The 10,901-nt window shown below is 52.6% G+C and overlaps 1 protein-coding gene across 1 annotated transcript in view; it reads left to right on the top strand.

Moving 5' to 3' along the window:
- Positions 1-9,367, top strand: part of CEACAM19 (CEA cell adhesion molecule 19) — an 11,629-nt gene extending 2,262 nt beyond the window's left edge. The window contains exon 3 of the mRNA XM_049620863.1: positions 9,128-9,367. Coding sequence (XP_049476820.1) covers positions 9,128-9,348 — 221 coding nt within the window. The 3' untranslated portion in view covers positions 9,349-9,367. The remainder of the gene's footprint in view (positions 1-9,127) is intronic.
- Positions 9,368-10,901: the final 1,534 nt, after the last annotated feature.

Below are 10,901 nucleotides of genomic sequence, written 5' to 3'. Positions count from 1 at the left end.
GGGGAGAACTTCTCAGCCCCCCCCCCCCCAGGCCGACTTGGTCATTAACCATCTGTGTCCCCAGAGGACTCTGATCACGACATTACTTCTGTGATTTTCATAACGTCCTCTGACTTATCACGTTGCAAACGTGTCTCCCTAGGATGGAATTTTCTTCAGAGTGAGAGAGCGAGAACGTAGTGGTCCTTTTATCGTCCAAATTCTACCACAGTGCGGGGCGGGGTGGGGGGGGGAGGACACAATGGATTCTCAGTTAATGTTTGTTGAATAAATAAATGAATGAAAACTTTCTAGGCCAAAAACTCCACGAGGCAGGCACGATTTTTGTTTCCACTTTACAGATGAGGAAACCGAGGCACAGAGCACGGTAGAGTTGGGACTTGATCCCACAAAGTCATAATGCCAGAGTCTGGGAGCTTAGCCATTTCCTCCCAGAGAAGAGAAAGAAAGAAAACCTCCTCACCTCCATTCGTATGTGGGAGGCGATAATGAGCACGGAAATGATAAATGAAGGCCATATTTCAGAGACATTAAGAATAATAGCGCTAACTTTATTTAGTGCTTATCACATGCTTGCTTTATGTATAACTCATTGAATCCTCACTGCAGGCCTGAGTGGGAAATATCATCAGACTCATTTTACAGATGAGGCAATTGAGGGGCAGAGAGATTATGATTTACCCAGTAAAAAAAAAAAAAAAAAAAAAAAGATTAAACAGGATGATGTAATCTGGGACGGGAGGTCATCAGGTAAGCTTGCTGAAGAAGTGACATTTGAGCAGAAGGAAGGAAAGGAGCCCTGCAGATTTCTGAGGGACAGAAGAGGCAACAGCAAGTGCAAAGGCCCTGAGGCAAGTCTAGCCTGGTGTGTTGAAAGCATATAGACAGAAGGATGCCATCCCATAAGGCAGTGTGTGAGTTGGGTGTTAGGGGTCGAGGCCTGAGAGGCACACAGGGGCTGGGCTTGTTGGCCGCGGGGAGAATGAGAGAAGCCACTAGAGGGTATTAAACAGAGGAGTGATCTGATACCCAGTTTACCCCACCCATGGTTAAATCTCCATTGTATTCAGAAGGAAGCTGAGGCTCAGGCGGTTTAAGGCACGTCCCCAATATTAGCTTCAGGGCTGGGATTTGAATGCACGGCTGCCTCTGGAGATGCCGAACTGCTCATTCACTGGTTCCTTCAGCAAAGATTCCCCCACGAGCCTCTGCCCCAAGGCCGCCTCTGCATCTGGACTGCCCTGATCAGAGCTAGGACACAGTGGAGACTGAGACAGCCCTGACCCTGCCCTCCCGGGGCTCACAGCCCAGCGGGGGAGACAGATAATAACTAATAATCACACACACAAAAAACAGGTCATCAGGAACAGTGCAGGGACCGCGAAGGAAAAGTCACACACGGGGATGATGAAATTATAAGTAGCAGTAGTAGGGAGGTTACCCCGGAAAGGTGCTCCTTCGACAACGCTTGATCATTACTGATAATTCTAAGTCGAGGGGAAAGGAGCTTTGGGAGATGTTCGGGTCTGTGCAAAGGGCCAGTGGCAAGAAGCTGTGGGATTCATGCACTGAGCAGGCAGGAGGCCAGCATGCCTGAGGCAGGAGAGCAGGAGGGACACCCTAGGCCAACGCTGGGGGGTGTTTTCAAGCCCAGGCGCAGGTTGTAAGGACAGAAGCTCTCTGCCAATGACTCACAGTGTAGGGAGCCTTGTAGAACCCCGGAGGAAGCCCCTGGAATGTCGGCCCTGGGAGGCCTGGGTTCACAGCTGTCTCCTGGGAGCCTAGAACAGGGCCAGACACACTGTTGAATAAATGAATGGGTGGGGAGCCCCGCAGAGCTGATGGGAAATAGAAGTTGTCGGAAAGGCAAGGGCTCCCTTCTCCTCCAGGGGGCGCCACCTCTGACCGCATCTTGTTGTCTCCATGGCTGGGGATTCCTGCCAGACCTCAAACCGGGTGTCAGCCCAGGCTTCTTTGCATATTTTGAATCTCGTCTTCCAAAAGGCAGAGATGGAAAGGAAGAGAGCTGGGGCGCCTGGGTGGCTCAGTTGGTTAAGCGTCCGACTTCGGCTCAGGTCATCATCTTACGGTTCGTGGGTTCGAGCCCCGCACCGTGCTCTGTACGGACAGCTCAGAGCCTGGAGCCTGCTTCGGATTCTGTGTCCCCCTCTCTTTCTGTCCATCCCCCGCTCGCCCTCTGTCTCTCAAAAATAAATAAGCATTAAAAAAGAGAGAGCTGAAGAGAGAGAGACAGAGACAGAATCTGGCTGATCCAGCCTGGCCTGGGGTTTCCTTCCCCTTGAGTGAAGGGTCTACCCCCTTGTCCAAGGGGCTGGGATCAAGGAGAACAAACAAGATGGGAAGTCAGAGGCCTGGGGATCAGGACTGCACAGATGATCAAGGACTCAACACCTGCTCTCCTCATAATAATCATAATATGAATCTATTGTTTTGTTCACCATGAATCCCCTAGGGCAGAGCAGTGCTTAGCACACAGTAGGTACTTCCTAAGTATTTGTAGCTCCGCCTCTCGTCTATGAGCACTTACTGGATGCCGGGTACCTCTAAGCCAAGTCCTTTGCTGACCTCGCTTCATTCCGTTCCCACAAGAACTGGCATGATCCTCATTTTACAGAGAGGCGAACGGCCCCCCCACCACGCGGCTGGGAAAGGCAGGAAACCGAGGCCCCAGCTGGGTCCGAGTTCATGTCCCTGGCCCTCTGCCACCTGGTTCTTTCTCAGCCCCAGTGGAAGCCACTCCCTTGTGGGAAATGCCAGAGGGCTGAGCCCAGGGAACAGGAAGCAGAGCCCTTAGGCCAAAGGAAGAGCAAAGGAAAAAGACGGAGGTAACGAGGCACGGGCTTGGGCGTGTCCTCAGGGCAGGACGGGTCTCCTCGGCAGCCAGGGCTTTTATACGACGACAGCGGTGGCCCTAAATCCAACCCCTGGGTGGGGGACGTGGTGGGGAGCTCTTCCTGAGTCCGGGGCAATCCCCACACTTTATATCCCTTAATCATGAAGGAATTTGTGTGCCTTTAGTGGCTGGAAAGGGGCTTAACACAGGCTGCTGCGGGCTTGCAGAACCCCCAGGAGGCCGAGAACCAGAAACAAGGTGCAATCTACTTAGGGAACTCTCCAGCCAGAGCAAAGCAAGCATTGCCCGCAGTGTCAGCCCGGGGCCCAGAACCCCTGCCTGGGGGGGGGGGGGGGGGGGGGGGGGGTCTGGCAGGCTGCATTCATTCACTCACGCTTGCATTCATTCATGCATTCAACAAGCATCTATTGGGCCCCTCCTGTGCTCCAGGCACTGAGCGTACAAAAGGAACGGACAGAGAGCTCCGTGCTGGGGCGGGGAGCGTTTATATGTGGGTGGGCGTGTCCCTGAGCCCGGAGCCTGGGTCGCGTGACCGTGCCCACGAGATTAAAAAAGGCTAAGGGAGTGAGTCTCGGGCAGAACTCCCCAAGTGGAGGACTCACAGGCTCAGGGCAGCCTGTGACAGCACAAGAAAGGCCCAGGGCACGGAGGTCATATAGCTGTCCCCAGTGTACGGATGAGGAAACAGAGGCTCGGCGAGATGAAGTCAGTTGCTCGAGATCCAACAGCCGTTAAGCAGCCTAACCCAGGCTCAAAAGCCAGAGGGGGATCACGGTCATTTACAGCTGGTGTCTGTTCCCCCGTAAATCTAGTCGTGGGGGCTTGGGACCTTCAAGCAACCTTGCACGGGTTCCTCGAAGCCTTCCGGGCCCTCTGACGCCCGAGGCAGTAAACTACAGAGCCCAGCTCCCCTTCACTGAACACGCGCAGAGTGTTTCACACGCATTTACCCTTTGTGTCCTCCCAGCCACGGCACGACGATCCCCATTATACAGATGGAGAAACGGAGGCACAGAGAGTTTAAGTAACTTCCCCCAGGTCACCCAGCTAAGGAGCAGCAGACGCAAGACTTGAACCCAGGCTGGCGGGCTCCGGAGCCCACACTTTTATGACTTGATTCTGCCTCATCATTAACTACCACCATCGAGGGCTAAGTGGATGGTGTCACGGGTTTCATACTCACCGGCAGTACTCCCCTTTCGTCAAACGGCCAAACCTTTCAGAGCCTCTGGTCCCCAAATGTCTGTAAAGCGGGGGCAATTACACCTCCCACCATGGGTCGCGGTGAGGACTGGTTGGCAAATCCATGCGAAGCTGCTGCTTTCGAGGCTATGGAAAATCAGCAAAGAATGAGACCAGTGAGAAAAGCAAAGGCTATTTATTCGGAGTTCGCTCTAGCGAGGGAGTCAGCCACTCTCGCTTGCATTTGGGCAGAGGCTCAAAGACAGGCAGAGGGGGGTGGGAAAGCTTCGTGGTGGAAAAAAGAGAAGGCTTCAGCTGTGCCCTGATTGGAGGCCGTTGGCCCGGGGAACCTAGAAGGCGATTGGTTAGGCTGCGTATTTGGCTTTCTCTGATTGGTCCGAAGTTAGAAGCAGGGACGAACCTTAGGGAAGCTGTTGGTTGTTAATCAAGTCCCGGCCATTTAAGGCCCATTCTTGCAGAAGTGGCTGTTTGTGGTCCTGGATGGTCACTGGAGATAGCAATCGTGTTTCCTTTAAGTCTGACCCAAAGCAGGCTGGCTTCCTGGGCTGTTTATAAGAGGGTCGGTTTTCTAGGCAGCGCACTGCAGGCTGTGGGTCAAAATTCTATTTTTATATATGGTCTGGCTGTTGTCCACTTGTGTGATGGCCTCTCAAAGCACTTTTTTCAGATGTATTTGTATCTAATCAAAGATACATATGGAGGGGCGCCCGGATGGCTCAGTCGGTTGAGCATCTGACTCTTGATTTCAGCTCAGGTTATGATCCCAGAGTCATGGAATCAAGTCCCGTGTCCGGCTCTTCGCTGGGCACGGAGCCTGCTTAAGATTCTCTCTCTCTCTCCCTCTCTCTGTCTCAAAAAGATACACATGGATAAATACAATCCATGGAAGAAGGCTCTGATGATTCTCTGTTAAAGAACAGAGTATAGATGGTCCCAGTGACCAGGAAAGAGAAAAACCAAAAAGCAAACTTTGGAAAGAAGTTCCTGGAACAGTTCCTGGAATTGTTGCTTCCTGGAAGAAGAAACAGAATGTGGGGCTCTGTTCCAGTGGTATAAGAACCACCACCATTGTATTGTGTTCACGATTTCGGGGATTAGGAATTCAGACAAGGCACGGCAGGGAGGGCCTGTCCACTCCATGATGTCTGGGGCCTCGGATGAGAAGACTCAAAGGCTGAGAGGTTGGCTCAAACGCTGGAGGCTGGAATCATCCAGAAGCGTCTTCACTCACATGTGTGGAGGCTCGTCCGGGCTGTCAGCTGGGAACTTAGCTGGGACCATCCACCAGATCACTGTCGTGTGGTGTCCCCAGTGTCACTGCTCAGGCTCCCTCACAACATGGAGGCTGGGTTCTTAGGGAGAACAAACAGAGAGCAGGTGTTCCAGAAGACCAAGGCAGAAGCTCTATGGCTTCTTCTGACCTAGCCTGGGGAGTCACACAGCATCATTTGCATTGTATTCTTTTGATTACAAGCAAGCCACTAAGATTAGCGAAGATTCGAGGGAGGGGCATTAGACCCTTCTCCTACCTAAAAGAATGGCAAGTTCATACCACAGCAGAGATCCTGTCGCAATCAGCTTGGAAAAATACAGGGATTCACAGCCTCCTCTTTGCAAGCTCACCGTCTATAGTAAAAGGCAGAAAATATAGCAAGTTATAAAAAGAGGACGCTCAGTCACGTGAATCAGGCAGGGTTCTTGCTACAGCAACAGAAACTGCTTCGAGCTGATTTAAGCAGCAAAGAAATAGACGAAAGGATCCTGAACAGCTCAAAGATCTTCCAGGAGGGCAGGGAACAGAGCTTGGGAGGTGTTCCATGTTGAATGATGTCGCCTCAAAAAGACGCTGAGTCCGAACCCTCAGGACATCAGAATATAACCTTATTTAGAAATAGCATCTTATAGAGGTAATTGAGTTAAAATGAGGCCACCAGGCTCCGCCCTAATCGGATACGTCTGGTGTCCTTATGAAATGGGGAAATTCATGGGGTGCCTAGGTGGCTCAGTCAGTTAAGCATTTGACTTTGGCTCAGGTCATGATCTCATGATCCGTGGGTTCGAGCCCCGCATCGGGCTCTGGGCTGACAGCTCAGAGCCTGGAGCCAGCTTGGGATTCTTTCTCCTCCTCTCTCTGCCCCTCCCCTGCTCATGCTCTGTCTCTCTCTGTCTCTCAAAAGTGAATAAACGTTTGGGTTTTTTTTTTTTTTTTTTTTAAGACAAAGCAAAGCCACAATGAGGCGTGGCTTTTAAAAAATGGAGAAATTCGGACACAGAATTTTGCATGTGAAATTGCCCAGCGTTCCAACGTCAGCAACAATGATCAACACAGTGCTCTAAGGCATGTTTCAATGAGCTGCCGGTGCATGGAGGCTTTAAAAGAGGCTGGAAAATGTCTTTGTTTGGGGGAGACCTCCGCCTAGCTAAAGCTCAGGGTTCTCTTTCCCAGGGAGGACACATGATCGATGCCTTCAGGGTAGCAAAATGACTCCAGGGTCCCCAAGCCTCAAGACCCACAGCTTCCAGAAGAAGGGATCCCTTCCCCACTCCTATTCTGAACCACACCCCTTCGCCTCATTCTGATTGGACCAACGGGAACCAATCACGAAGGCCAAAGGAATGCGGAGCGCTGATTGGCTTACGGCTGAACTGTTCCTGCAGCTTGCGCGCGCGACAAGGGACGGGATATCCCCAGGGAACGCACTGCAGGGGTGGAGGTGAAACAGGAAAGGAATCGATTTCGGTGAGGCCGACACCGGGGAGACAGCGGACTGGCATCTCAGACACGGTCTCCAAAGTGCCGAAAACACTTCTAGGTTTCTATAAGGAAAATGTGGGCGAAGGGCAGTGGGTACACGCAGGTGGGCAGCCAAGGTCAGGTCCATCGTTGCCTCGGGGTCAGTCACAGGGGCCTTGCTGGCTCGGGGCAGTTCCTACTGCTTGAGGGGGTAGTTCCGGTTCCCATCACAGGATGCCTCGCATGCAGGGTCTGTTGCCCGAGTTAAGAGTCAAGCTCTGTTGCCCGAGTTAAGAGTCAAGCTGGAAAGAGGAATTTCGTCTATTAGCAAGTACAGCCCGAGGTCAGAAAGGAGGTAGTGGGAGCTTTCTTTCATGTCCAGGCTGCCAGCCTGAATCAACTCGTCGCATGATGAAGCGAGTAAGCTATGAAGGAAATGCCTATCAAGAGTCTCCTTGGCCTGGGATTGTCAGAAAAGACTTCCGGAGGGAGCTGGGAATGGTAAATTAAGCAGGAGTTCTGTACAGCGCATGGAGAAGAGTGTGCCAAGCGGAGGGAACAGCCTGGGCAAAGGCTGGGCAGCCCAGAGTGTGAGGAAAGGAGCCGGGGGTGACGGGACTGCGTGGGTGGACAGGGCAGCAGAGGCCAGAGCAAGCAGAGCCAGGAGCAGGGGCCCTGGATGCTGCAAGAAGACTGGGCAACAGGGTTGGCGTAGGGAGGACAGGAACTGGGAGGCTGCTTGAGTCAGCCAATGGTGGGGGGAGGGGAGGGCTGGGCCCCACCTCCCTAGTCACTCAGCAGAGTCACTGAATTTCCACATGCTGTTGTGGGGATTCAAAAAGGTAGAAGTAAAAAAAAAAAAATAATAATAATAAAACAAACAAAAAACAAACAAACAAAAAGGTAGAAGGTGGGGGCACCTGGCTGGCTCAATCCATAGAGCATGCGACTCTTGATGTCAGGGTTGTGAGTTCAAGCCCCATGTTGGGTGTGGAGCCTACTTGAAAAAAAAAAAAAAAAAGAAGAAGAATTTTTTTTAAAAAAGGGAGAAGGTGCAAAAGTTGCTGACGCAGTGCCTGGAAGACGGACTGTTCTCTCCTCTGCCCAAATGCAACCCCTCTGGGCCTTGGTGTGCACAACTGTAAAATGGGCCTGACTTAGCCACCTCCCTGGGCTGTGGGGGCAACGACCATATGTGCCCAGACAGGAACTATCCTCTTCCTCCCAGTGAGAAGATTACATTTGAAAAATGGGCTTTGGACACTTGGAACAGATCAACTTTCAGGGAAATGGATGAAATCAGCAAATATTGATGGATTTAGTTACGCAAATATATACAACGGCACCCTAGTCTTTGGAAATAACAGTCCTCACTCGCGCAGAGCCTGAAACAGTTGATTCCCACCCTTCAGGGGCTCCTGGGACACGGGTGCCTTTTTGGAAGCCACACAGAGTGGTCATTAGGAGCTCAGGTGGCCCAGGGGTAATCCCAGCACTGCACCTACTGTGAGCCATCAGGCAGGTTAGTACGCCTCTCTGTGCCTCGGTTTCCTCCTCTTGAAAATGGCACAGAATCTACTTTGCTGGAAAATTGAAAGAGCAGTGTGTGTGTGTGTGTGTGTGTGTGTGTGAACTCATTCAGTCTTCACAACAACCCCACAAGGTAGATATTCTTCTTATCCCCAATTTCATAGATTGGGAGAGGCACGGAAGGTTGAGTAATCTGCCCAGGGACTTGAACCCCAGCATTCTGACCTCAGAGTCTGCGAGCTTAGATGCCAAGAAGGGCTGGGACATAGCAGGTGCTCAGCTTGATATTAAAGGCTGGAGGTCCTCGTGGGGGTGGGGGGTGGGGGGTCAGAAGTCAGGCAGGCTTCGTCCCAAACCTGGCAGCTAGTGTTTGAGAACCCTGTGAGTCGAGACCCTATGTCCCCGACAAAACATAGCCCAGAATCTCCTCCTGGGGGTGTCATCAACTGAGGAAAGAAAAAGCAGGTCGGTGGGGTGGGGTGAGGTGGGGGGAGTGTGTCCGGAGGTTTCTGATGTGCCGAGGATCGTAGGAAATCTCAGGGAAGCAGAGATTTCGAGGAGGGGAGAGCCGAGGGGTTGCATCTGGGGAGGCTGAGTTTTATGTGCAGCAGAATCAATCAGAGAGTCAGATGCTCAGCTCTGGAAAGCGGGAGAAAGCTCTGGGCTGGGAAAACGAAATGGTATCGGTGCTCTACAGACAGTCACTGATGCAGGGGTGAGGGGAGGGGGGGGGACGCCCTCCCAGGACATCTCACAGGCCTCTTGCTCTCTCCCATACCCCTCAGAAAAGCATGAGGAGCTGCCCATTACACACCTGCCCATGAGCGCTGGGATCATGGTTGCCATCATCATTGGATCCCTTGCCGCTGGGGCCCTCTTCATCGGGAGCATTGCCCATCTCCTGTTAACAAGAAGCTGGAGGGGCCAGAGCCACAGGTACAGGGGCCCCAGGCCCCTCTCTCCTTCCCTCTGTCTTCTTCCCCACCCCTTGGGTCCCACTGGTTGATCCTTCCATGAGTCACGTCATCTGGCGCATACACAATCTCATCAAATCTCGGAACTCTTGAGGCGAAAAGGATCTTTCTAGCCTGTACGAGATAGGCGTCTGCACTCCCAGGGACAGAAACCCTACCTCTGAACGGGCTTACAAAAAATTAGAAAGTTTTTTTTTTTTTTTTTTCCTCCATGAGCTTCAGGTATGGCTGGATCCAGAGGCCCGATTTTGTCAAGAGCCTTCTCCATACACCTCGCGACTCCGCTTTTCTCTGTGGTGGCTTCATTCACAGGCAGGCCCTCCCCTTGCGCAGTGTGACGAGACAGCTCCCGGGGGCTCCAGGCTTATATCCCACCAACTGGGCCACCACAGCAAGCAGACCACACCTTGTCCCTAACACTTCCAACCAAAGCCTCAGGGCTGCTTCTCACTGGCTTAACTTAAATCACATGTCCTCGTGCAGACCAGCCGCTGTGGCCAGGTGCTAAAATACCCTGATTGGCCAAACTTGGGCTATTTGTGCGGCTCTGGAGCCAGAGACAGACCCAGCTCCACGTGACCAAATGGGTTCAGAGCGGGGAGGGGTCCCCCCCCCAAAAAAAAATACACTTTATTGGCAAAGAAGCCGAGTGGATGGTGGGCAGGCAAAGGCATCAGGTGGTGCCTCCCTCTGCCCCCGGGGAGGGTGGGGAGGATGGAGAAGGGCCTGCTTTCCCAGGGGACTGTCTGTTTGTGAAAAATTCCTTCCTCATGAAATCAGCCTCTTGAGAACTTTCTCTCGTGACCTTGGTTCTGAGCTGCTGGCCGACGAGGAATTTCTCCACCCTCCCTAATATCCAGAAAATGAAGGCAGCCACTTTACCTCCTCGTCCTACTCTCCCTTAGGTGCTGTGGTCTCTGGTTCTTGATCCTTCTACTTGTCTTTCTCCCGACATGCTCCAATTTAGGGGCGGCGAACAGCTTTCGCCTCCCAGCTCGGTTGTGCTCAGTGAATCAGTCAACACACGCCTGTTGAGGGCCTACTGGGTGCCCTAGAGAGCTTGGCGGAAAAGGAGTTGGAGGCCGCGCTGAGTTCCGTGGGAACGGATGCTGTGATCGATTAGTCATGTCTGCCATGGCTGGAAGGAGGGTATTAAAGGCACCTAAGCCATCCTTGCTGTGCCTCCTTCTTAGCTCACAGCTGGCACAAAAAGAGGTGATGTGGGTCCCTAATGCTCCTGGGGGCTTCCCGGGTGTAATCTGAAACCAGCCCCCAAACACAGAGCGGAGGGAGAGACTGAAGAAAGAGGCCACTCCCGGTCAGTAGGGGCAGTTTCACGAAGCAAAGAAAACCTAGATACGAGGTTTGTCTGGGGCAGCAGCTAAGGAGGAGGTCCTAACTGGGCTCAGTCACGTCCACCGTGCAGGTGTCCTCAGCACCACATGCCATCTGAAGGCCATGTCCTGGGAGCAGAAAAGGCAGGTAGAACCCACATTCCCAGGACAGGAAAGGGGGCAAGGAGCCCCCAAAGGCCTGTGTCCAGCTCAGGGGTCAATCGGTGATCACATCTTTTTTTTTTTTTTTT

The sequence above is a fragment of the Panthera uncia genome (genome assembly GCF_023721935.1).
Source record: "Panthera uncia isolate 11264 chromosome E2 unlocalized genomic scaffold, Puncia_PCG_1.0 HiC_scaffold_19, whole genome shotgun sequence".
Taxonomy (NCBI): domain Eukaryota; kingdom Metazoa; phylum Chordata; class Mammalia; order Carnivora; family Felidae; genus Panthera; species Panthera uncia.
The sequence above is the reverse complement of the archived record's forward strand: the minus strand, read 5'-3'. Positions and strand labels throughout refer to the sequence as shown.